The sequence below is a fragment of the Prinia subflava genome, chromosome 5, assembly GCF_021018805.1.
Source record: "Prinia subflava isolate CZ2003 ecotype Zambia chromosome 5, Cam_Psub_1.2, whole genome shotgun sequence".
NCBI lineage: Eukaryota > Metazoa > Chordata > Aves > Passeriformes > Cisticolidae > Prinia > Prinia subflava.
Window position 1 is genome coordinate 15,739,343 of NC_086251.1, and position 18,418 is coordinate 15,757,760.

At 52.2% G+C, this 18,418-nt stretch overlaps 2 protein-coding genes across 3 annotated transcripts in view; one reads left to right on the plus strand and one right to left on the minus strand.

Moving 5' to 3' along the window:
* Positions 1–1,191: 1,191 nt before the first annotated feature.
* PHLDA2 (pleckstrin homology like domain family A member 2) lies at positions 1,192–2,544 on the plus strand. Its single transcript, XM_063398157.1, has 2 exons — positions 1,192–1,718; positions 2,112–2,544. The coding sequence occupies exon 1, from the start codon at positions 1,287–1,289 to the stop codon at positions 1,683–1,685; it is 399 nt and encodes a 132-aa protein (XP_063254227.1). The 5' UTR covers positions 1,192–1,286; the 3' UTR covers positions 1,686–1,718; positions 2,112–2,544.
* A 1,433-nt stretch (positions 2,545–3,977) lies between these two features.
* SLC22A18 (solute carrier family 22 member 18) overlaps positions 3,978–18,418 on the minus strand; it is an 80,149-nt gene continuing 65,708 nt past the window's right edge. For both annotated transcript variants that reach the window (XM_063398155.1, XM_063398154.1), the window contains exons 9-11: positions 13,062–13,163; positions 9,257–9,377; positions 3,978–4,269 (exon numbers count right to left, since the gene is read on the minus strand). In XM_063398155.1, the coding sequence (XP_063254225.1) occupies positions 4,082–4,269; positions 9,257–9,377; positions 13,062–13,163 (411 nt within the window). In that variant the 3' untranslated portion in view covers positions 3,978–4,081. The remainder of the gene's footprint in view (positions 4,270–9,256; positions 9,378–13,061; positions 13,164–18,418) is intronic.

The window sequence follows — 18,418 nt, forward strand, 5'->3', positions numbered from 1 at the left end:
GGGAACGCTGCCAGCCTCTTCAAAGGGGCCAGGCCTTGCTCTGCAGGCTCACCTCTGGGGTTTGGCTTGCAAACACCTAGAGAGGTGCCGGCATTCAAGGAAGGCCATGGAGGAGAGCAGGGCTCAAAGTCCAAAGGGCGATGCTGCCCATGGTACCTACCTGAGCAAATACTGCTGGAGAAACAGCGTGAACAAGTTCATCAAGCACAGCCCTGCCCTTGGCTGCAGCATCAAGGCAATGGCTGGGAAGCTGGATTAGCCCTGTGTCAACTATCGTGAACGAGTGACAAAATGAAAGGTGTCCAAGAGGAAGGGACTGCAGGCTCACACGTGCCTCTTAAATATCACCTCCAGGTGCCACAGCCTTTCCTGCCTTCCCCATGGCGCTGGGCACTGCCCAGGCTTTAACTGTGTGCCTTCCCTGGAGGAGGGAACGGGCTAGGGGGGAAAAAATGGGATAAACCCAGTGATTGCAGGGTATAAAAATAAGGGGAAACAGTGTTAGTGCAAAACTGGAGAGGCGGGTTGCCCTCAGGAAAGGACGAAGGAAGGGTGATGGTGATGGTGCAGAGCTGGTGGGATGCAGGGCCTCAAGTGAAGCTGGCAGGCTTGCTCAGGCCCTGGGTGAGTCTCTTGGGGTGACCAGGGGCTGCACTCAGAGCAGATGTCCATGGGAGATGGCAGAAACCCACCGCAGGCTTGGCTCAGACCCCTCTGCCCCAGAGAGAGATGATGGAGGGCAGACCCAATGCTGTGAGGATGCCCAGATCCAGGCGCCCAGGAACAGAGCATTGGGAGCATCCTGTACCCCACTGGGGATCTGAGAAGTGGCAGGGAGTGCTCAGGGGGCTGTCTCGGATCACACCGGCCCCATCCTCCCCGCTGGGGGGGCAGAGCACACAAGGGCGGGGAGGGGCAGACAGGACTGGGGTCCCCCCATACGGCAGCAGCAGGGTCGGAGCCCTCAGGGAGGCAGCCCGTGGGGGAGGCACCCTCTCCCCATACCCCAGGCCGCTCCCGTTGTCTCGGGCCCCCCGCCCCGCGCCCGCCCCCGGCCGCGCTCCGCGCCCGCTGCGCCCGGGGCCCGGGCGCAGCGGGCGCGGAGCGCGGCCGGGGGCGGGCGCGGGGCGGGGCGGAGGGCGGCGGGCCGGGCTCCCCGGGGGAGGCACCGGAAGGCGCCCGGCGCTGATTCATTGCAATAAATTGTTCCCATCGCGCCGGGGCTCGGTCATAGCCGCCCGAGCAGCAGTCGGAGCGAGAGCCGGAGCCAGCGCCGGGGAGCGAGGATGAAGATGCAAGCCGAGGTGATCCGCGAGGGCGAGCTGGAGAAGCGGAGCGACAGCCTTTTCCAGCTGTGGAAGAAGAAGCTGGTGGTGCTGACCAAGGACAGCCTCAGTCTCTTCCCCGACGGGCACAAGCGGGCCAAGGGCAAAGAGCTGGGCTTCGGCTCCATCCTCAAGGTGGACTGCGTGGAGCGCACGGGCAAGTACATCTACTTCACCATCGTCACCAAAGACCGCAAGGAGATTGACTTTCGGTGTCCGGACCAGAGCTGCTGGAACGCCTCCATCACCATGGCCCTCATCGACTTCCAGAACAAGCGGGCCATCCAGGACTTCAAGAGCCGCCAGGAGATGGAGCAGGCGGCGGGCACTCAGGAGCGGCGGCTGGCCCGGGCGCCCTGAGCGCCGCCACCCGCCCGGCCGGCCCGGCCCCAGGTGAGCCCGCCCGCCCTCGGCGCTGCTGCCGCGGCACTTCGTGGGCTTTTCGCTCGATCTTTTCACATTATTTCGATCCCCGCGCTCCGCGCAGCCCTTGTGGCCGGGGGAGCCGCGCCGGCGTGCGGGGAGCGCTGCCCTGTCCCGGCCCGGCGCGGGGAGCCGGGCTTCTGCACCGTGCTGAGAGGACGGCGTGGGGTGGCGGGCAATAAAACATGGCACTTGGCAGTGCTTTCTTCACAGAATCTGCTAAAAAAAAAAAAAAAAAGAAAAAAAAAATCTGTGAAAATAAATGCTCAGTGCTTACTTTCCCTTAAAGCCCCCCATATATTTTTTCCTGTGCCTTGCTGTGCTGCTTGTTTAACTAACCCAATTTCTTCTTGCTACCTTTAGAGCATACCACTGGATGATAAACCAGATCGAGTGTCTTGGACTGAAATGGGACAGGGTACCAATGAAGGAAAGCAAAGAAGAGAGCTGGAAGCAGCTTGGTTTTCTCCAAGCCCGTTGTGGCTGCTGAGCAAAGAGCCCTGAGCTTTGCCTGAGATGCATAAAGAAAAACCAAAGACTTTCGTACAGGACTTCTAGCGAAGCGTCCACGTGTTTGAGTGGCACAGCTTTGTGAACTATTATCTTCTATTTATGAGATGCAAGGAAGATTCAACACTGACTGGTGGTGTTAAACACAGTTTAAATTATTTGTAGTATCTATATTTGTATTTATTTTGTTGAATGTCTTTCAGCAGTTATTGGTCTTAATATTGCTTTTGCATTAATGTGTCCATTCCAAATAAATTACTTGAAATGTTCACTTTTTATTACTGTACTCCGGGCTGCAGTAACTTTTGTTGAGGCATATCTGTGGATACGGCAGTGGTGAAGTGGCTTAAAAAGAGTGGGTAAGGCTTGGCTTTTTGGTGCCCTGGACTGGGCAGAGGGAGGTGGAGAAAGCCCAGATAACCTATTTGTGTTTGACTTTGTCTCCCAGCCAGGTAGGGGAAATGTGTTGAGGTTCAGTTCTGGTCAGTGGTGGAGATAGAAAAGGCTACCATAGCTTACAGAAGTGCTCCTCTAGAAGCTCTTTCCCAAAAAATCGAGTGGTGGCAGCTGCAGAAGGTGCAGGGAAAATTTCCCTGCCCCGGGAAAATGCTGCTCTTTGCGAACGCCCTGCGTCCTCCCCCAGCCCCCGTAGCGTAGTGCTGTGCTAAGGCACAAAACTGGATTCTTGGTTTCGGAACAAGAGCGCCAACGCTCCGTGGATTCCTCAGCTCTGTAGCAAAGCAAGCTGAACTCGCTCTCCTCTCTTCCTTCACCTCTGCAGTCTCTAGACAGACTTAAATTTCTCCAGGAAACTGAAGAATGGAGGCAGGCTCTTTTCCTAGAGCACCCAGACCAAGAAGCTTGGAGAAAAAATCAGCTGATTTTTTGGATAACAGTGCTGAAGTTTCTTTTATGAGGCTCAATTCCCACTAACCTGGGCTTCCTCGAGAGCAATGCTGCAGCACATGACTCAACTCTGGCAGTCAGGACTGCGCACGCAGCACGCAGAGTACTTGCTCCAAAGTTGGTCATTTCCAGCAGGTAATTTCCCCTTCCCAGTATCAGCACGATTCTTGCAGGAGACTTTGTACCAGAGGAAATTGCAAAATATGTAATTACATAAGCCTGTAGTAAGAGCAAGACAGACTCAGCATGGGGGGTGAAAAAACCTGGAAGGAGGGTTGGCCCAGATTCTGGAAGCAGCGGGGAGGCTCTGGCACTGCAGCCTGGTACGCCGGGGCTTTGCATCCTCCTTGCTCGTTGCTGGCAGCTCGTGCACAGGCAGGGCTGCACATGACTGAGCTGGGGATGCCGCAAACCTCTGGCCACAGAGGTTTTGAAAGCCTTTGGCCTCAGTGGCCCCTCTAAGATGAGAATGCTGGAGATGCATTTAATGCAGCAAAACAACTCTCGAAAGCAGATGTGTTTTAACCCCATTTTCCTTGGTACCATTTCAGGGCGCTGAAATAAAAGGCTAAAGCGGAGCAAAGGCACTGGCTCCTAATCCCTTCAGTTTCAGTGAATCCAGGCAGGAATGCTGCCTGACAACAGCTGAGGGTTGGGGGCTGTTGCCTGCCTTGACAGCCACTGCTGCAGGGGGGAAATGGGAGGAACCCGATAGCTCCAGGGGTCCCATGGCCCCCAGTTGCTCTAGCATGGCTCCAAGACCTTTGCAAACTGATCTGTCCCTTACTCTAGATGCAAATGTTGAGAAAATGGAAGGATTGTTCAAATTGTTTTATTCTAGGTTTACGGAATCAAAAATAAAACTCAAGAATTTATTTCTATGGAAAAAACAAGGGGGTTACTTCCTTGCAACTGTTTTATTGGCTTTTCATCTCTCCCAGTGGGATTTTACTCTTCAAGAGGTAAACAAACAAACCTAAATTGACCATTAGCTGTAAATAGCCGAAGGAGGAGACTCCAAATTGTTTATATAAAACTCCACCAATGGTTGGACCCACCGTCCGGGTCAAGGGCTGCACTGAGGCACAAATCCCAAGCATGGCACCTAGGAGAGATGGCAGAGACACACAGGGTGAGAGCAAGTCCTGGCATGGGAAAGCGGAGAAGAGCGCACAAGATCCCCTTCATCCCTGATGCTGCTCCCCTGCAGTAGTAGCAAATCACTTCACACATTTTCTTGCATTAATTTTTAGTGGTCCAATTAGGATTTGTTCTGGTTAGGGACTCCTGCAGGCGCAGGCACCAGTTTCCACCAGCAGCCAGCTCAGCTCTTCCCTGAGCGGTCTGGGCAATCACAGCACTGCCCAAAAGGCAAGGTGGGTGCTCACCATTGCCGTCACCAGGGTCCAGGGATGCCTTTGGCACCAGAAGGTGCTGCTGAATATCACACCTGGCCGGGCTGCTAACTATTGCATGGGATTAGGGATGGAGAGGTAATTTCTAGGGTCATGTTTGAGCCTTCCTCGCAAATCACAGAGATTCTGCCAATCTCCCAATTACCTGAGTGGGTCCTGCTCCACCCAAGATACTACTGCCATTCATTCTCTAGGCTGAAACAGAGAAACAGCTCTCCAGCAGGAGTGAGAGGGCTAGGCCTAATGAGGTCTTTAAGAATAAATCAATAAAACCACAGATAAAGGCAGAACCCCCTTGAGATACTCCCCCACCCCCTTTGCAAAAAGCGCGCATACCCATTTGGATGGATATGCGAGCCCTTGCCCGGCTGGGCCGGTTCCCCCTCCAGCAGCCCTCACATTTGCATCCTTAACAGGAACCCAGAGCATGGGGAAGCACCTCCAGTTTGGCAAAGGCGAGGTTTTCTTCCACGTGCAGACGGGTGGCCAGGACATCCCCTGGGACACAAGGCTGTCCCACACACACCCAGCATGCTCTTTTGTCCTGCGGTCTGTGTTCAGGACAGCTGTCATGTTCAGAGGAGCAGAAAATAACAGCCAGCCAATCCCTAGCCTCCAACACTGGGAGGAACAGCACACTGGCAGTGCATTCTATGAACTGGTGCCCAGCTCTGAAACAATGTTTGCAATTATTTTTTTACTATCAGTATGATTATTTGGGCTGCTGGCAGCAGTTTTCCACTAGGACACATGCTGAGGTGTTGTCCCCACACACCCGGGAAGGATGAGGAGAATGCTGTCCTGTGTGTAAGAAGTGGGGTAAGAGTGTGATATTTAACGTGGGCACCACGGGGAAACGATGCCCAGCTCCCAGAGAGAAGAGGCAGCCGGGTGTTCCTGTAAAGCCGGGCAGAGACTGCCGGGCTTTTATCAGCGTGCTTAAAATACTTGTGCAATGAGCCCAAGCCAAGGGTGTAACCATGCGGAGAGGGAAATCTCCCGGGAAGCGCTGCCGAGTGCTCCTCCCACACATGGGAACACAAAGGCGATGGGTGGGACCTTGCCTTGACCCTTTGCCAATGGGAACCATCCCACAACCACCAAACTCTCTGGGCAGGTTTTGCAATTATTTTTTCCCCTCTAGGTATTTGAATTAAACTAATTACTACGTGCAATTGCCAAACTGGCTCTTATGATTGAAGAGGCACTTTTTTCCCTTTCCTTTTTTTTTTTTTTTTTTCCTTCTGAAGCAGAAATCCATCGTCTGAAAAGGCCGGGCTCTCCCTCTGCACTTCTCCAACATGTTGCTGAGAAAGATAATTTCTGTTTAATGGGCTTAAATTAGATCCCTCATGTCAGACGGCCTCAGGCTTTGGGACATTGTAAATCTCCGCTCCGCAGCGTGGCTGTAGCTCTGTGGCAAAGCTGCACATGTGGAAGATCTCATTCAAGGCAAGACCTTTAACTGGGACAAGTCACTGCATCAGCAGAAAACTTCCTGCATTGCTTGGCTCAGCTCTGCCAACGCACATGCTCACCTTCTTTGTCACAGCTGTCCCACCTCCTGCACCTTCCCTGCCCTTTTCTCTCCTTCTCCAGCTTTTTCCGTTCCTTTTTCCCATACCTGGCATGACCTGTGCCGGCTGGGAGCCCATCCTCCCCTCCCATCCCAGACCTCCCCTGCTCCCGCAGGTTTCAGGGCTGGGTGCTGGCAGCTCTCCAGGACTGCGCCTCCCTTCCAGCTCACATCCTGTTGCCTGGCTCAGATGATGGTGCTGGCCCCGATCAGCCACACGCCCATGGGGCAATCGGGTTTAACCATTAGGTCACTGTCGCCAGCGGCTGCCTTTGAACCCGCAAAGCCCAAGCAAGGCTGGGGGATTCAATGCCGAGCCCTGCCTGGCTGCAAACTCTCCTCCTCGGGTTCTGATGCACAAATAAAATCAGCACTCATGGGCCCATTACGCACGGAGACTCTGCTGGGCTTCCTGCCTCCCTCCCTCAGGAATGGGGGGGGATCCGTGCAGGAACAAGACCTCCATTCTTGGGGAAGGATCAGGGTTGACAAGGAGTGCTTGTGTGAATGCAAGTCCCCCTGGGCTCGGAACTGCCCTCCCCCACCAGCTCATGCGTCCAGCTGAGCAGCACGTGCGTGTGGGGCTGAATTTTCTCTTCCTGCCTTTGAAGATGAAGAGAAGCGAAAAAAAAAAAAAGTCAAAGGGAAACTAATTAAATCATTTCTGCTACCTTTGCTTCTAGGCAAAGCCTGCGCTTTGAGAGCAAGCAAAGAGCAAGAGCCAAACTCATCAGCCTTGGAAGGAAGTGACCTTGGATTGGATCTAAAGCGGGCTGATGGGTGCAAGGGATGGTGCCGTGCCGCCTCCCACTGCTCCCTTTCTGAGATGCCTGTTTAAAATGCAAGGATGGGTTACTCAGTGTGTAGCCAGGGCGGACAGGCTACGCTCCTGCAACGCCCCATCCATCCCAGCCCCATGCTGAGATGGACACCTGAGCTAGCCCAAACTCCACCTCCTTCAGAAAGCCTTTTCTTGACCCAAAGAAAAACCTCCATGGGTTCTACAGGATGGAAGCTGACCAAAAACATCAGGAAAAGAAAGCAGCAAGGCTCAAAAGTGATGCTTCCAAAGGCAAATTCTCGATGTGCGATTTCCCTGCATTAGATAAAAGTTGTTGCAAATAAGTCCTAAGGTTTTCAACACAGCAACAGCAAAGCTTGTCCATAAAACCAGATTTCCACGCTCTTAGTAAGGGATTCTGATGTGCCACCAAAAATCCTCTCTCTCCCAGCAGAGCTGGTCTCGGGTTGGCAGAGGCAGGAGCAGCCTTCAGGCCGCTGTAGGGGTGGAGCCGCCTTTGCAGGGTGCCACCCACGGCAGGGATGGATGGCACGCACTTCACCGGCTGCATTTCTCTGCGGGACACCCACGCCGGCGCTGCTGCAGCTGCCGTGGAGAGGCAGCCTGCAGCTCTGCTGTGTCAGGCATTCCCACCTCTGCCCCGGCCCCTGCCCGGCCACAGCCACAACAGGGGCAACACCATGAGCGCATCTTCCCCCAGAAATGCAGCAAGGAAAAGGCACAGTTTGAAAGGTGAGGGCCAGGAAGGAGCAGCAGAGATAAGGTTTTCCCCCACTGCCAGAACACTGTGCTGGTGTCCCTCTGTGGCATGCCCAGTTTTGAGCCAGCTGTAACTCTGCACTTGGCATGATACCAGCCCAGGATGGTCAGGCAGGGGAAAGCCCTCAGTAGCCCATGTCACCCCCTGATGACCTGCAACCTGCTCCTGAGTATCTGCACAGCTCTGCAGGCTGTCCCCCTCCTGCCCTGCAGTCCTGCCCCACCAAAGGGAGACCATCCATTCCACCAAGGCACAGGCTGGCCTAACAACATATGCAAGCAGGGAGTGGGGTGAGGCAACTAAACCCATTTTCCTCTCTGACCAAAGCTTGCCTCCAGGCTCCAAAAGCTAAGCACTGCTCTGGTTTTCCTCACAAAACCCCTTTGAGGAGAGCCTGGATGAATTCCAACTTGGTTATATGTCCCAAAGCCGCTCGGTGCCCTTCCCCCCTGGCTCTCCCTCACATGAACATTGCTCCAAGTCATGAAGCAGCAAATTTTCTTCCTGAAAATTGCTGAGCAGAGAGGCTGAGACTCTTCCCAGGGAGGTGAAGTCTGGGGATAAATGGTCCTCACAGGTGGAAATATCCCACTTGAAAATCACGGGCTCTCAGTATCTGTAGGAGATGTAGTGGGTCAGCTCTACAAATAAACTACTGAAGTGATTTTCACAAAAGCTCTTCACCCAGAAGCATCTCAAAAGTGCTTTATAAACTTCACTAATGGGCTGTGCAAACTACAGCTCCCATTCTTGGTAGGGTCTGTGCAGAGGTATCTGCTCAGACAGCTGCTGGGGAAGATGAAAGGTGCAGACTGGCATCCCACAAAGCATCAGCTAAAGCAGAGACACTCTTGGGTACCTGCTCTGGGAGCAAACCCTGAAAGGGCTTGAGCAAAAGACATCAAACCAGGTTAAGCCAGCTCCATCCCCGCACAAACTCAGCCAGGATCCCATGACAATAATGTAGGCATATTTCCTTCAGCAACAGAATTAAGGCCCCAGGTATAAAGATTTAAGTGTCTACCACTGCTGTCTTGCACAGAGAAGTACAGGAACTCTGACTGAAACAAGGCCAAAACAGAGAGAGGAGGCAATTATTGTATCAGGTAAAGCATGTTTGCAAAGAGCAATCCAGAATCCCCTCCTGAGAATACTCTAAGTTAAAAAGTGTGAACAAGCAGCCCTCTCTGACACTGTCACAGTGGAAGAGCAGCGTTTTTTGGGTTTTTTTAACATACCTTGGCTTCCCATGGAAAAGAGAGTTTGAGTGAGCCTTCTCTTCCTGTGCCCACCCCTATGGATGCCAGCAGGCAGCACAGGACTGGGTGCACTGGGTCGTGGGATGCTTGCTCAAGGTTGTTCAAGTCCATCCTGTATTAGCCCCACCAGTCCCGTTCATCTGCTCTGCCAACACCCATCGTGTGCCCAGCCAGATGTGGCTGTTCACCCAGTGCTCCACAGCTGTGCTGGGAGCTGGGCAGTGCCCAGTGGACTCACAGCTGAGAAAATTCCAGTCTGACCTTCTCTGATGAGTCTTACCAGTGTCGGAGGAGGGCACGGCCTTGGTGAGGATGCTGTCGGTGATGGTGGAGAGCATGCTGAAGGCAAACACCAGCGGCACTGCAATGATGCAGTAGTGCCACACGGTCCTCATCAGGGCCTAAGGGACAGGGCACAACGGACCACAGGTCATTAAAGAGCACAAACGGTGACTTTGTGGCAAGAAACAACCAGAAGAAAACCACGAGTTAAACCCATGACTTAGGGAAATGGTGGGAGCCACAAACGGTACGTGGTGGTGCGGCTTGGGCCGTGGTGGGGCCGCTCACAGCCTGCCATTTGTCTGCAGTGAATTATTCCAGGCATGCAGAGCAAACGATACCCTACAGTCTGGCAGCACGTTTCCCCAGCACTGCTGTGGGTATTTTTAGCATCTGGGAATTAGTGACGTCCCTGCACCCTTCCCCCTGTCTTCTGTCCAACTCCCGAGGAAATGTTGAACAGCAGATGTATGTGGTGTACTTCAGGAAGCTTCCATTACTTATACAAAACAGCCTAGAGAAGGCTTTTTGGTTCATTATCATAAATAATTAAAACTAAACCAAGCCTGTCAAAATAAATGAGCACGGTGCATTATGTAACACCGTACCTTTGGGATTTCTAATCCTGTTCTGCTGCTTCCCTGCTAATAAATTCACCGAATTCAATAATCTGGAATAGGTTTTCTGGCCATGAGTGCACATTAGCGAGCATAATTAGGGAGAGTAATGATTTTGTTATTGCACATATTCTTAGCAGAGACATCCCTCCAGCTGTTTAATGCTGAAACAAAAGCATTGAGGCTCCCTAAGCTGTAGGGCTGGAGCAGCTCCCAGCTCATTCACAAGCCCTGCTGGTCAAATTAATGGATTTCTCTGGGGCATGGAAAGGAAATTCCCCCTTTATTGCAAGTCTCCTGCCCTAACCCATGTCTCAAGGTGTGTTATTGTGGCTGGAAATTATTTCTGTCACTGGTTTAGCCAGAAGTTTCATTCTCTGGGGTTCTCTGTCCTAAGATCTGGTCCCTGCCTCTCGGCTACAGAAGATGGAGGAGCCCAGAGACACTGCTCACTAATGACTTGGAAATCTTGAGGTTTATTCCTAGTTCCCCTCTAGAATCACACACAGCCAGGCTTTTCTCCTCAAAGGGGCTCTTTGCCTACATTTTGGTTAAGATCTAGGCACTTCTGATTAAGGAACCAGAGAACAAAGACAGAGGAACAGGTATTTGGTACGTAAACAAAAGGAAGGGGAGTAATTCCTTGCTAGGGCAAATGTCATTGGAGGACAACATTGCAGAGCTCATAGAAAAAGTCAGTTTTAATCCCTCCTTCTTTGTACAGCCTCCCTCATGGGCTGGAGCAACGAGCAGAAAAGAGCAGAGGCGTATCTGTGTCTCCTATAAAACAAGAGGAAATGGATCCTCACTTCCCTGGGGCTGAGGGAGAACTGAGACAGGCAGAGCCCAGTCCTTGCTACTCCTCAGCTGCTGGGTGGTGAGTAGTTTTTTTGAGGTGAGCAGATCTGAAAGCATTTTTTAGGTGAGAGGCAGAATCAGAAGTCTCAGCAGACAACTCGAAAAACAAATGCCTGGGAAATGCAGGCAGTGAGGCAGGATGAGGCACAGCCATAGCTTCAGACAAAGGGAAAGACTTCCCCATCGCAACTGCCAAGCCCTCCTACAGCCCTGCCCACGCTCTCCCAGCTCACATCTGCAGATCAGACACTGGTTCTTCCATCCTCTCCCTATCCAGGTGTTATTGCAGAGCTGCCTTCCCTTCTCCAGCTGCCTGTTGCTGGGAACATCCTGCAGCCTCTTCCCAGCTGCAGCTTGTGCCAGCCTTCCAAAAAGGCTTCAGCCCACCTCCCCTCCTGGTGATATCAGGATGGGTTCTGGAGTGGCTTTTGTTAACAGCTAGCCTTACTCCCCACTTCCATCCCTTGGGGAGGGGAACTGCTGCCTTTGGAGGCCACATGCTGCAAGGGCACAGCAGATGGGACGCCCCTCCATCAGCAGCTGTGAAGGATTAAAAGCTTCACCCAATACCTTCTGCATTTGGACTCCTCCCCACAGAAACAGAAAGCCACCCCAGAAGCGGATGTTTTCTTGGACAGAGTGCTTTTTAACAAGGCATCCCAGCAGAGAGGGTCACAGCTGCCTTTGCCTATGAATAGTTCTCCTGGGAAGTCACTGCTGACCCTTGTCCCCAGGCCCGTGCTGTCAGGATGTCCACAGCCCTCTGGGCTTGGCATAATTACCAACTTTAAGATGATTTCCCTTCCTGGCTCCTGGTTCTCCTCCCTGTGCAGCCAATGTGAGCCTTCCTGTACCGGGACGTCTGTGCTGCCCGTGTGCCCCTCTACTGCCATCACAGCCTTCTCTGCTACCTCCACCTGACTCCAGCCTTCCCTGGAGGTCAGTGACACCTCAGTGCACAAAAGCCATATAATTCATGCTGCTGCTCTTCCTGATTCCCATGGCCTGGGGACTGGGCCTCAGCACAGGGATTCAGTCCCAGCAGCATCTGCCCTGCACTGGCTGGGGATGCTCATCTCTCCAGATGGGCCAGGTCCACCTTGGCCCCACATAATTGCTCCCACCCATGACCAAAAATCAGTGGTGAGACCTTCAAAGTCTTCCCAGGCCATGCTCAGGAGCATCAAGTTCTGTGCAGATGTCCCCTGTAAAGGGGGCATATTGATTTCAGCCAAAAGAGCACGACACCAATTGGAAGAGACCCTTCCCAAGCATCCTACACCTGACAGAATCTCCAGGAGCCTCAAAAACCCCAGGGAGAGGGACCACGCTCCACCTGCAGAGCCAACCCATGGTCTGCACCCATTCTTCCTTCACAGCCTCATCTCAGACACAATTTAGCCTCAGATTAGCTAAGGTGTGTAGGTGCCTCATCTCATCCATGAACCACAAACCTCAGCACCCTCCAGGACTTGGCCCTGACCTCCCCATGGTTGTGGGAATGGCACTCATCCTACCTGCAGCAGTGGGAGCACCAGCGTCCTGGCAGCAAGGCTCCAGGCCAAACCCTGCCGGGAATGTTGAAAGGCTGATGCAGCTCAATTGTCCTCTGGGTCCACTGTGCTGACTGCGAGCACCTTTCCTCCATCCCCATTGCCCGGAGAGCTATCAGTGCCCTGAGCATGGCTTATCTGAGCAAACAGAGCTCTCAGCAAAGCTGCCTACATCCACTCAGTTTTCCAATTACCATTTGAGATTGGCATCAACCGTCGCCCATGTGGACACAACCAGGAACAGCTAACATCACTTATCCCAAAATGGAGGAACAGAATTACTGCTTGCTACCTCCTTCCCCAAATACTCTCATGTTGGGGGATTAGACAAAAATAAAGCCCCAGAAGGACAGTGCACAACCTCTGCTGTCTCACTGCAATACACAACTGCAATGACTTTTCCCCGCCGTAATCTTCATTTACTTTCTGGGTAGTCCAGGAAATGCAGTCGCTGACAAGACCAGGCCAGGATTTCTGTGCAAATCCAGTGACTCAGGAGGGACTTAGCGAGTTTCTGTGCAAGATTAATATATGTTTTAATCCCCATAACTATTACTCACAGGGCTCTTTATCATGGTTTGGCGCAATGCTGACGTTGAGCGCGGCTCTGTTTGCGCAGAGGCCCAGGAGAGCTGGTTCCCCTGCCCTGAAGACCACCCAAGAGAGCCAGAGCTGGCATTTCCAGGGGCAGAGCTCGCAGCCAGGTCTCACAGACCTTGTGTCACTGCTTGTGAGGTTATCAAAGGCATCCTGGGTGATTTCCCACCCGCCTTACCATGCCTAGGCCCACGCCGGCAAAGACGAAGACGCCGAGTCTGAGCAGGGTCATCTCTGTGCAGCGACTAGAGAGCTTCCCGACCACCAAACCCTGGACAACCTGGCAAAGAAACACATCAGCACCATTAAGCCAAATATAACATAATAATTTAAACAAACTCAAAAGAGAATTGCTATTTGCTTCATGCAAACAGGTTCTTCCATCAGGGTTTCTCTGACAGAAAAGGACCTCACTGCCACAGTGAATGACTGGAAGGTGTGATCCATTATTTCAAGTGTTCTGCCTTCCAGGGAGAGATCCATCCCATCAAGCTGGAAGTTTTACTCAGGGTGTATGCCTGAGTTTACCATCACTGCCTACTCAGCAGCAGTGACTGAAACTTTCTAAAAACGCTCGCAGATACAGCTTGTGGTGTGTTTGTGAAATACAGTTAATGCTATGGTCTGCATTCTTGGCAAGTCCTCCCCAAAGAAAAACTGTACACTTGTAAGTAGAGGAGGAAAATGTCTGTACCATCTCTTGCCATTATTTTAAACTATAAATATACAAATTGGGTGGTTCATAAATTTTAGGCAGGAAACAAGTATGACGGAGATGCTAATATCCAGTCCCAGCAGGATACGCAGATGTAAAGGATGGAGAACTGGTTCTACAGATTTCAAACAAAAACTGTGGGGGGAGGGAAGGAAGAGCAAAATATTAAAATCCCAGAAATTATGTGACTTTTCCAGCACTTTGCAGAGCAAGGATTCCCTCTTTTATTTATCTGTTCAGCATCTCCCATACTTCAGGTGATCCTGGCCCAAGTGGACACGAGAAGAGAGAGGCTGGAAGAGATCGCGGTAAAAAAGTTTGACTGACTGCAATACAGGTAAGAGACAGATAGAAAACTACTGAGTTTTCCCTGCCTTGAAAGGGTTTGTTTGATCCAAATTAACATCCCTCTGACTTGAAAGAAGAGCTCTAGTTCAAAATGCTTTGTTTGGTGTCTTTGGTGGGCTTTGTTTCTGTGGCAGTCCATCCTGGAGAAAGCTTCAGTGGTCTGCTTGGACCAGGAATGACACTACACTACTACACTACACTCAACCTTGTTGTGTTAGTCCTGAGGGAGAAACCCAAGGTCAGCTGAAAGGAAATGTGTGCAAAATAAATGAGAAATAAATGAGAAAGTAAGTTATTAAACAGAAAGGAAATGTTAATCTATAATAACCAGTCCAAAAAAAAAAAAAAAAAAAAAAAGCAAATAGCAATAGAGTGAAAATGAAGTTGACATAAAGAGCAATAGCTACAAAATTAATATCTATCCAACAACATACAACTGAACTGAAAACCATCAAAATTCATCCCTTCACTCTGCTTCAGAGCACAAAGGATTTTTGACATGAGGGCACATGACACCAAGAAGACATTCTGGCTCCTGCCTCCTTTTTGTCATTGTCCCTTTGGCCAGGGCTTGAGAGCTTGGCTCACGTGTGCCCAGCTGCCATGTGACACCGGCACAGGCTCTGCGTGTCCTTCCCGGGTCGTGTCACCGGAGGACCTGCTGTGGCACGAGGCGTGGACAGTGCCTAGGGTGACCTGAGTCATCCTGACCAAAAGCCCTGCCATGAGAGGAGGCTGATAGCAGCCCCGGCAGCTCCTGCTCCAGAGGTGGGTGGGGAAGCCACTGAGTGACGCTCCATTAAGCTGAGTGCTCCAAAAAGGGAGAACTGTCATTAACTTTTTGCAACTTCCCAGTCCCTCCCACAGCTGGGACTGTGTTGAGTCATATGGGATGGGGGCTGAGCCTTGTCACAGGGCATGGATTGACTCAAGGGTGGCATCATCAAGAGTTCGGCTCTGCTGAGCCATTGGAGGAAAGGAAATATTTCCCAATTTGCCCGGACTTGAATGGCATATTTTATTGGGATACACCGTGCAGGCACAGCCCAGTCCCTGCCCTTCCTTGAGTCATTAGGGTATATCATCAGCAACGTCCCTGGTCTGATGGCCACGGGAGTGGCATTCCCAAAAACGTTGCCATCACTGCACACGAGCCCCTGTGTGAAGGCAACAAGCACCACTGCAGCAGAGACAGGCTCTGAGCAGGCAGGACCTGGAGATGTGCAGAATGAGCTGTCCTCAGAATCAGCAGAGCAGAGGGATGGTCCTCATGCCAACGCTGGCATTCCCCATGGGCTTTCCCACCACTTGGGCTGTTGCAATAAAAGCACAAGGTAAAACATCACTGCTGAATCAACCAGCTTGGCAAGGGGACTATTTCCGAGGGTAAGAATGAGCCCAAGTCACCTGCTTTCCCCTTGGGGCTGGGCAGCAATCCTTAGGTGGTGCAGATTGCAGTCCCCCCATGGGCTCTCTGGCTGCCTGCCTTGCTCCCCAGCACATGTGCTGCTGATCTAGGCATTAGTCCCAGGCAGGCAAGGCCTGGGATCATCAGATCATCCTGATTTTGGACACAGAGCCTTGATTTAGGTGCTAGATAATATTTCCAGTCACCAGTAACTCTGACCTCACTTTCCAGTCTGAATTTACACCTGCAAACCCATTACCTCCAGTCTGCAGTTTTCCCTGAGTGCAGAGCTGCTGGGCTGGCATGAGCAGCACCCGCCCACGCAGGCACATCTGGGAAGGTGGAGGGTGGCTCATGAGCACTCTCCCATATAAGATTTTGGACATGTGCTGCCGGTTTACTAGGAGGGGACGTCCCAGGTGACTTGGTCATCACTGCTCCCACGGACAAGCTCTGGTAGCCGATAAATGGAGTTTATCCTTATTTTTATTCTTATTGGTGTGTTCTGGGCTTTTTCCTTGCACATAAACTCTCCTTGAGATCGACTCCCATGGGCCTTACCATCCCACATTTCATTTTGCCTGGATGGGGCTTGCCTTTGTAACCCGACCTCCTTTGAAGTCGGGGAAGAGCCAGTGTACCTGGCTGGAATGCCTTCTGCCATCAATAAACAAAAGAGAGAGGAAATTGTTTGCAAGTGAAATAACAGGCACTGCCTGTGGCTGTGTACATATGTCACAGGAAAAACCAACTCATCTTTTTTTCCTCCCCCCTCTCCTTCTTTAAAGGCAAATAAGTCTCCCAATAAATGCATAAGAACAGCCAAATCTCTGTTCATCATTTTCTGGATTCACCAACCTGGGGATTTGTTACACCAGTCAGCAAATCACATGGAACAATACTCTCTTGCCTCTATCACTGCATTTGGTTTCTGGGAAAACAGCTGCCCCCATTTGCTCAGAAAGGCCAATTACCCATTTGACTGTTAACCTCTAACAAATTTCAGGGACCCCTTGCAGGATGGAAAAGCCTGCTTGTATCTGAAAGTCCAAGGTGCCAGTTTTTGGGAGACTTTTGAAGTAGCAGCCTTGCTGCACAGAGCCGCTGCTGAGCTGACTGGCTCCTGCAGGGAGCTGACCTCACCTGTGGAGGTTAGAGGAGTCGTGCAGATGCTCGGCTGGTCCTCTGTGCTCACAGCACACGGGGCTGTGCTAAAGGTTCTCCCATCAGCACAGGTTGGAAGCAACAAAAAGAAGTTCCTTTTCACCTGACAGCTCGGAAACGAAGAGCTGTGAGAAGGTCAGAAAGGCAGACACAGCAGGCAGATAAGCTGGTACAGCCTCGCAGAGAAGATGCAGGGCCCCATCCCGAGCACAGATAGCATGATTCACATCAGAAGCAGCCTCCCACGCCCCGCACCGTATCGCGCCTTTGAAATTGTGCCGGCTGGCAGTTCCCAGGCGGGCTGGGAGGGGCCCGCTGGGGAGACCACGGGGGTCAGCACACACCAGTGCCGGGCAGAGCACGGGGGTCAGCACACACACAGCAGTGCCGGGGCAGCACAGAGCACGGGGGTCAGCACACACACACCAGTGCCGGGCAGAGCACGGGGGTCAGCACACACAGCACTGCCGGGCAGAGCACGGGGGTCAGCACACACACAGCACTGCCGGGCAGAGCACGGGGGTCAGCACACACACAGCACTGCGGGGCAGAGCACGGGGGTCAGCACACACACACCAGTGCCGGGCAGAGCACGGGGGTCAGCACACACACAGCACTGCGGGGCAGAGCACGGGGGTCAGCACACACACAGCACTGAGGGGCAGAGCACGGGGGTCAGCACACACACAGCACTGCGGGGCAGAGCACGGGGGTCAGCACACACACACCAGTGCCGGGCAGAGCACGGGGGTCAGCACACACACAGCACTGCCGGGCAGAGCACGGGGGTCAGCACACACACACCAGTGCCGGGCAGAGCACGGGGGTCAGCACACACACAGCACTGCGGGGCACAGCACGGGGGTCAGCACACACACACCAGTGCCGGGCAGAGCACGGGGGTCAGCACACACACACCAGTGCCGGGGCAGCACACACACACCAGTGCCGGGCAGAGCACGGGGGTCAGCACACACCACTGCTGGGCCTTTTCTGCACGGGCTGCAGGCGGTGCAAAGCCCTGGCCGGGGGGACAGGGAGCTGTGTTACTGACACAGCGATGCCTGAGATGGCTCGAGTGGTTCAGGTCCTGCGGAGGAGCAGGGGCGGTGGGACTGCAGAGAGGGCTGATGGCGAGGACCAAACTGCTGAAGGCAGCACTTTGCCAAACGGGGGGAAGAGGACGGCGTGTTTTGCAAACTCCTGCCTAATCGCTTTCTTTCCCCCTCCAACCCACCCCCCTCCGCAGATATAAGTCCTTCAAAGCGAGGAAACTGGAGAACTTTCTGTTTGTTGTTGCAAGGTCCTTTCACAAAGTGGGTTTTCCCCCTAGGCATACCTGGCTGTAATTAAATCCCCGGCTCTTTAATCATCTCTTTTGCTGTGCAGGGGAAAAAAAAAGTGAGAGGGACAGACTGGTGATAAGATGATACACAATGTAAATCTCTCCTCCAGGAATCTCTCTCATCTTTTCAGGATCACTCCGTACCAACTTGTCCCTCCAGAAGCTGCACAGCTAGAGGTGGAGTTTGTATAACAATACAAATTTAAATGCAGTAAATAGAACAGATGTCTTATGATTTCTTGATCCTCAGGGTTATAAATATCAACCCCTTTGTCCCACCCAGAATTTTGTTTGGTGCATTTTGCTTTGGGTTTTTGGTTGGTGCATTTTGTTTTTTGTTTTTTTTGTTTTTTTTTTTTTTTTTTTTTTGAGAAAAAGTTCTTAAAGGAAAGTTTCCCCCACCCCCTCCTGTGGTTTGAAATCTAAGCATCAGATGTGACTTGAGATATCAGCCAGGGACTCCAGCTATTTCACTTGCCTAATCCTCCAGCATCATTTTCCAAGCCACATACTACACCTGGAAGGCCTCCATGCTATCAACTTGCAAACTCAAAA